This window comes from Octopus sinensis, linkage group LG18, assembly GCF_006345805.1.
Source record: "Octopus sinensis linkage group LG18, ASM634580v1, whole genome shotgun sequence".
In the NCBI taxonomy this organism is placed as follows: Eukaryota; Metazoa; Mollusca; class Cephalopoda; order Octopoda; family Octopodidae; genus Octopus; species Octopus sinensis.
This window is the reverse complement of record NC_043014.1, coordinates 22,434,253-22,441,880: the sequence shown is the minus strand read 5'-3', so window position 1 is coordinate 22,441,880 and position 7,628 is coordinate 22,434,253. Positions and strand designations below refer to the sequence as shown.

The following is a 7,628-nucleotide window of genomic DNA, read 5'->3' as shown; positions in this document are numbered from 1 at the left end:
TAAAGAAAACAGCCAAAATGTTTGGTGTATCAAGAAGTACTGCTTTGAAAGTAATGACAGCCTTTGAGAAAGAGGGAAAAACCTCCTCGTCGAAACAAAACTCCAGAAGAAAACCAAAATTTTCAGATAGGGACCGTCGGACTCTTACGCGAATTGTTAGAAAGGATCACAAAAATACAGCTTCCAAAATTACTGCAGAGCTTAATGACTACCTCGAGAACCCAGTTTCCACAAAAACTGTTCACCGGGAGCTGCACAAAGCCAGATTTCACGGGGGTGCTGCAATCAGAAAACCACTACTTTTGAAAACAAACATTGCAAAGCATTTAGAGTGGAGTAAAAACCTATAGAATTGTTCCTTAGAGCAGTGGAAGAATGTTATTTTCTCAGACGAGTCATCCTTTACCTTATTTCCAACCACCGGCTGAGTATATGTGTGGAGACAGCTGAAAGAAGCATTTGACCCAGACTGCCTTCTTCCAACTGTTAAACATGGAGGAGGATCTGTGATGATCGGGGGGGGGGGGGGCTCTATCTTGGAAATCCGCCAGCCCAATGCTTTCCCTTCATGGTAGAATTAATAGCCAAGATTATTTAAATATTTTATCTGATCAAATTCATCCTATGGTTGTGGAACTGTTTCCGGAGGGAAATACAATCTTTCAGGATGATAATGCACCAATTCACACAGCTAAAGTTGTTATTGAATGGCACGAGGTACATTCTAGTGAAGTTGAACATGTGGGCCACCACATGTTCAACTTCACTTTACAGCCACCACAGTCCCCAGATCTCAATATTATTGAACATTTATGGTGCATTTTAGAAAAACATCATCACTACAAGAACTGGAGACTGTTTTAGCTGAAGAATGGACAAAAATTCCTTTGGAAACAATTCAAACTTTGTACAAGTCCATACCTCGAAGTATTCAAGCTGTAATTACTGCCCAAGGCAGTCCTACATCATATTAAAATAAATTTGTTTGAAATTTTAAGGTGTTTCCATTATTTTGTCCAACCCCTGTAGATGAAGTACATATACAGTAAATGCAATACTGGTGCCATGGTACCCAGTTAAGGTATTATATCACTGCTAATTAGTAGCATATATACAAGAGCAAGAGCAACAAATGATATACATTAGTAGTAAGTTAGTGAATTTATTTAAAATTACATTTTACAAAATAGCATTTTTCTTTGATGGAACTGTCTCTTTAGTTTGTGATGATTCCTTGGCATCTTTTTTCTCATTCTCAGGTTTCTTATTACGTTCAGGAGTGGCAAGATAACTGCCCCCTTCCCAAAGTCTTTTGTTCAAGAGTTGTGTAAGCAATGGACATATATCCAGATACACAACTCTATCCTGATCATCAACATAAGCCTTGAGGAGAGAACGGACAACAGGAAGTTCCCACTCTTTCAGACCACTTCTGAAATTCCTTAAAATGTACATCATTGTGTCCATATCACAGTATCCACTTTGTTCATCATCAAGTTCTGTAAATGCCACCATCAATTCATCGAATCGACTTGGTGGAAACAAATCATCTTTGCCATTAAGAGACTTGTTCATATCTTGATCTTTATAGTCAGGCATAACGCTTGAGGATTTAGACTATATTTAGTGAAATGGTTGAGAATCTCCAGTACCGAATGACAGTAAATCTAATGAAATAGTTAGAGATTAAGATACTGAGGTAGTGACAGATGAAGTGGCTTGAAATTTCAAATGTTGAGGTAGTTAGTAATATGGTAAAACATTAGCGGTACAAAGATACTGCTGAAATGATAAAAAATATTGTATTTTGGGTTAAAATTTGAAGTATTGAAGAATGTCAGAATGGCTGAGGATCTGAGATACTCAGAATTTTAAGGTACAATGTCAATATTGATGATGAAGAAATATTTAAAAATTCATTCTATATAAATGTTTTTGAGAGTTTTATGAAATTTGTGAAGTTTTCAGATGATAAAAATATATTATATTTGTAAAGTTTATAAAATATCAGACTGCATAGTGACTGAGATAGTTTTCTTAGCAAACATGTTTGATTATATTTCTGATATATTTGATTCTAGCAGATCTACAAAATCCAATCTTTAAAGACAAATGTCTTAAGACATTCCTGAAATGATATCAGTTTATTTTAACAGTAAAAGTTTCAGTTTTCAGTGGTTTGGATGAAATGGTTATGCTATTTTGTTTGTTTCTTCTTATTGATGGATAAATTTCATCAGATTCTCAGGCAGGTCAAAATTGAAAGAATTTTGTTTTCTTTATTAAAAAGAAAAGTTTTCGATGTAGAAAGAAATCAAATGAAATGTGAATGGGATTCAGAAAACAAAACTGCTGAACTGTCATTGTTTCTAGTCATTTCATATTGGAATTGTGGTGAATATGTTTAAGGGACAAAAATGCAGAACTTGTTGGTTATGCATTGATAGTTCTTTTGGATGTCTCACAGTAATAACAGCAAAAGCAATTGTCGTACAGTGGAAGGCGCTAAACATTGGCAATTGGTTTGAGAGATGTTTCTGGAAAGTTTAAATAATACAGCATAGTATGGAATCATGGGATGGGCAGGTTGAGATGAGATTCTTTAAAATCAACCAGAAGGAAGAATACAGTTACTGTGCTAATGATATTAGTTGCAGTAAGTTAAAAAAACATCTTTCTTCCGCCAGTTCTTCTTTTTCAGAAATGGAAGAGAAGCAATGATCGTTGTGTCTGTTGTTGTCACATCATGGGCCTATAGTTAAAATATTAGGAAAAAAAAAAGGAAACATTATAGTTAGTAAACAATAAAGTCAACACCAGCAATATATAACATCTCTCTCTCAAACACTTCATTTCTATCTTTTATTCTCCTTGTCTGACTTTTACTGTCTCATTACCTCACTAGCTCTATTTCCTCAGATACATTTAGCACAGTATGTACATCATAATCTCTCATCCCTCACTCAATTAGAGAAACTTGAGGCTTTGTGCTTATGTGAAAAAACTTTATCATCTTTGCAGACTTTCTCCTCTCTTAGATTCAAATTCCACTATATCCAATGCTGCGCTCTTAGGAAAGATATAATTGTTGCTTGGCCAGTACCTCACCTGAATTTATAGACATAATGAATCCACAGAAAATCTTATCTTCTTTCAACTATTACCACCGCTGTTACAAACACTACACCAAAATATTACCACCATACTTTAGCCACTATTCTAGCTAGACTCATAAATGAAACGCAACTTCTACCATATCTTCTAACTATATTACTATTGCAATTACTACTGCACTATAACTAGTACTACACCTACTACAACAACCTCCACTAAACCGATATATTATTACCAACAACACTACAAATATCTCATCACCACCAAATTTAAAACAGTTCAATGTTACCAGAAGCACTCCAACCTCACTGAAAACATTCCATCCTCCCCAGAGACGCTCCGAGACACTCCAACCTCAGCAAAAAAATTCCAGCTTCACAAGAGATACTCAAACCCCTCTAGAAACACCCCAGCAACACCAAAGACACTCTAACATCACCAGAAACACTCCAACCTCACCAGCAACACTCCATTACCACCAGAAACATCTTATTATCACCAGAAACACTCCAACATCACCAGAGACACTACAACTTCACCAGAGACACTCCAATATCCCCAGGGACAATCCAACCTCACCAGAAACACTCCATTATCACCAAAAACACTGCAACTTCACCAAAGACACTCCAACCTTACCAGAAATACTCTATTATCACCAGAAACACTCCAACTTTACCAGAGACACGCCAACATCACCAGAAACACTCCGATCTCACCAGAGACACTCTAACATCACCAGGAATACTTCAAAACACTCCAAGATAACTAGATATAGTCCATCATCACTAGAGACACCGCAATCTCACAAGAAACATTCCAACATCACCAGAGACACTCAAACATCCTCAGAAACACTCCATCATCGCCAGAAACACTCAAAACATGACTAGAAACACTCCATCATCACTAGAGACACTCCAACATCATTAGAAACCTCTAATGTCGCAATAAACACTTTAATATTAATACCATCACTCAAACAGCACCAGAAACATGTCAGTATCACTATAAATACTGGAAAAAGGATTATTAACCCATTGATCGTTCGATGGCTATAGAAATAGCCCCGCCATCCAGTCCAAAACAAGAAACAAGGATAAACAACATGAAAAGCAGCTGAAGAAAGCTAGTAACAGAGCCCGTACGTGATCGCTCGACCTGCTAGAAACATCAGTAAAATCAGTCGCTAACAACACTCCTCTCTCTTAAAAAATAAGACACTTTGGATAATGTGGCTCGGGGACACTAAAAGAAGATGTGATGGTCATGGCTGGAAAACTGTTAATTGTAGGTCAGTTTGATCACGGCTGACTTGGAACTAAACAACACTACCACTTTCAATGATCTAACATCAGTTTAAGCACTCGAAGACACTAGATATATACTCCAATGCCACTAGAAAACACCCCAACACCATTATAAACAATAAAAAAACACAAGAGTGAAATAATATGATCGGTGTACGAGAAAGAGAGGAGGAAGTTGTAAGGGTTGTGTGAAAACAAGAGAAATAAAAGGTACAAGTGTATTGTTGATATTGAATACATAATTATTGTGAAAGTTGTAAAGTATCTTACCATTTGGTGTGATAATTTCTCAAGTGAGAGTTCTACATAAATATATTTAAATCAATAACACGTGTAGAGTGACGTTGTTGTTTTGCAATCTCTACTTCTCTACACTACTCGACCACTTACACATTCATAAACACACTTGTTTATGTATGTACATATATACACATGCACATCACACACACACACACACACAAATACACACACACAAATACACACGCACACACACACACTCACGCATCTCACATACAGAGGCCCCTTACAACGCGCACAAATCTTTCCCCTAAATGTCCATTGTCTTTGATGTCGAAATGTAGAGTAGTGTTTTAAAGGTTATTATTATTATTATTCAAATATTTTGAATAAAATAATTATTTATCTTCTAATTTATCGATTACCTTATATTTGTATTGTTTTATTAATATTTTCTATTATATATTATATGACGAAGAATGGGTGGCGGCAGAGGAGAATGAAAAACATTGTTTGGTTGAAGTATCATGTATGTTTGTGCGTATGCATGCGGAAAAAAATATGCATGCATGTATTTATACATACATATAATTTGAATACGAAATTCGAAATTAGGCGATCTTAATTTATAATTTTGTATTTAAATTATACACACTCTATTATATTGAGTGTGCTCTTTATTTATGCCTTTGGACAACTACGTACGTACATACTTACATACATACATATATACATACGTACGTACATACATACATACGTACATACATACATGCGTACATACATACATACATACATACATACATACATACATACATACATACATACATACATACATACATACATACATACATACATACATACATACATAAGTATACATATATGTTTGTGTGATGATAATGATGATGATATATTTGTGTGTGTGTTATCTTCAGCTTTGCTTTAAAGTTCACTTTTCCATGATGCGGATCATGTCAATTTCTTTTTTCTTTCTACCACTTACTCTCTGAATAAGCTCAATTCTATTGTTTATCCATAAGCAATAAGGCTGGTCAGCTACTAGTAGGAAAGATGACAAATCATAAATCTCTTCAGGTAGATTACCCTGCTCGAAGGTGTACCCAGTGCAAGCTAAGGGCATACAAGAGAAGCAGCAATATCAGAGGAAGGTTAACAAAGAAAATAGTTTTTGTATGTGCATGGCAGATGCACAAGTATAGTGAAAATTAGAAATATACAGAAAGTGGAGATATCTAAAAGTAGTTGATAGCTTTCATTACCTAGGTGACCAAGTCAGCAGTTGAGAGGATTCTTTGAGAGTGTAGCAGCTAGAATAAGAATGGGCTGGGCAAAGTTTGTTGGTAACAAAGTGTCTCTCCTTGAGAGTGAAAGGCAGATTGTATGATGTGTGTGAACAGCCATGCTATACAGCAGTGAAACATGGGCTGTGATGGCAGAGGATCTGTGAAGGTTTAAAAGAAATGAATTTAGTATTCTCTGCTAGATATGCAATGTCAGTGTGCATGTACAACTGAGTGTAAGCATCTTAAAAAAAAACTGGGCATAAGAAGCATGAGATGTGGTGTACAAGATAGACATCTGTGCTGATATAATCATATGATGCATATGGATGAGGACAGCTGTGTAAAGAAGTGCTGATCTCTAAATGTGGAGGGAACTTGTGGAAGAGGTGGGACAAGGTGGTGAATGTGGGTTATCATGGAAGCAATGACAAGTGATTATGACCTTTGGTAATTTGCTGTGCTTGAGAAGACTCATCAAGCCAAGTGAAATTGTAGTTGTGGCCAGTGCTGGTGACATGTAACAGCTACTGTAAGAGGCACACATGCCAGTGACACGTAAGAGGTACCCAAGCTAGTGACATGTAGAAGGTACCCGTTACACTTCCTGTTTCCCAAGAAATCAGACACAACTGCAGCAAAAGCATTCTATGTGTCTATTTAACACCAGACATGGTCTCCAAAAACCTGCTCATCCTACAATAGCCACCTAATTTGTGGAATGTCAAACACACCAACCTTAATTTTCTCACATGACGAAGCTGGAAACTTTCTGCTTAAGTACTTGAAACATGGGTACCTCTTATGTGTCACTGGCATGGTGTTTTATCACATATTTTACACACTATATGAGGTGCCTAGGCTTTATCTTGATCACCTGGTATCAACCAATTCTTCATTGCAAAACATGAAAGTTGTGTTATCAGAGCTACAGCATGTGCTATTACTCATGAGAGAATGAAAGCTATTTGATGGGTCTGAATAGCAGAGATGCAATGTGGCAACAAATCCACAATTCAGTCTTTGACAGAGCAGGAGGAAGCTGGACTACTTGATGCCAAGTAGATGTGTGTGTAGATTTTCCGTGCCACCTTGTTTGCTGGCAGGTTGGTGATGGAGGTAGACTTTACTCTCTACCTTGACAACCTGCTGTGACACTTGGCAAGAGCTATGACATTCTGTAAAAAGCCATTAACAGCTAATGAATTACATGAAGTGATGGCTGGCTGCATCACTTCAAATTGATGAACAAATTGCCTGGGTGATTTGTCCTATGAATTTTATCTTCATATGTCAGACTTACTTGTTCAGGGGCCTCTTGGCAGACGTCTATTGCAACTGGTAGCATGACACGAAAATTCCTGGTCTTATGAAAAGAGATGCGGTGCTGCTGTGGAGAAAGGGCCCAAACAATGGGGGGATGATTTTAATGAGTTCAGGCTTGTAACTCTGCTAAATGCAGAGTTGAAGATTTGGGCCAAAGTGTAAGCTAAGAGGTTGGTGCCTGTCATTGATAATCTAGTTGGTAAGGAACAAACATGCACCACCACAAACAGATCTATCCATAGTAACCTATACCTCATGCAATACATCATAGAAAGGGTGGATAAAGAACCTTACATGAGCAGGGCCTGGATCAATTTAGATCAGTTGAAAGCTTTTGATAGAG

At 36.9% G+C, this 7,628-nt stretch overlaps 1 protein-coding gene across 1 annotated transcript; it reads right to left on the bottom strand.

Annotated features, from left to right (window-relative positions):
• Positions 1-1,138: 1,138 nt before the first annotated feature.
• Positions 1,139-4,879, bottom strand: LOC115221749. Its single transcript, XM_029791964.2, has 2 exons — positions 4,695-4,879; positions 1,139-2,752 (listed from the first exon to the last, which is right to left on the bottom strand). Exon 2 carries the CDS (start codon positions 1,597-1,599, stop codon positions 1,180-1,182), a length of 420 nt encoding a protein of 139 aa, XP_029647824.1. The 5' UTR covers positions 1,600-2,752; positions 4,695-4,879; the 3' UTR covers positions 1,139-1,179.
• Positions 4,880-7,628: the final 2,749 nt, after the last annotated feature.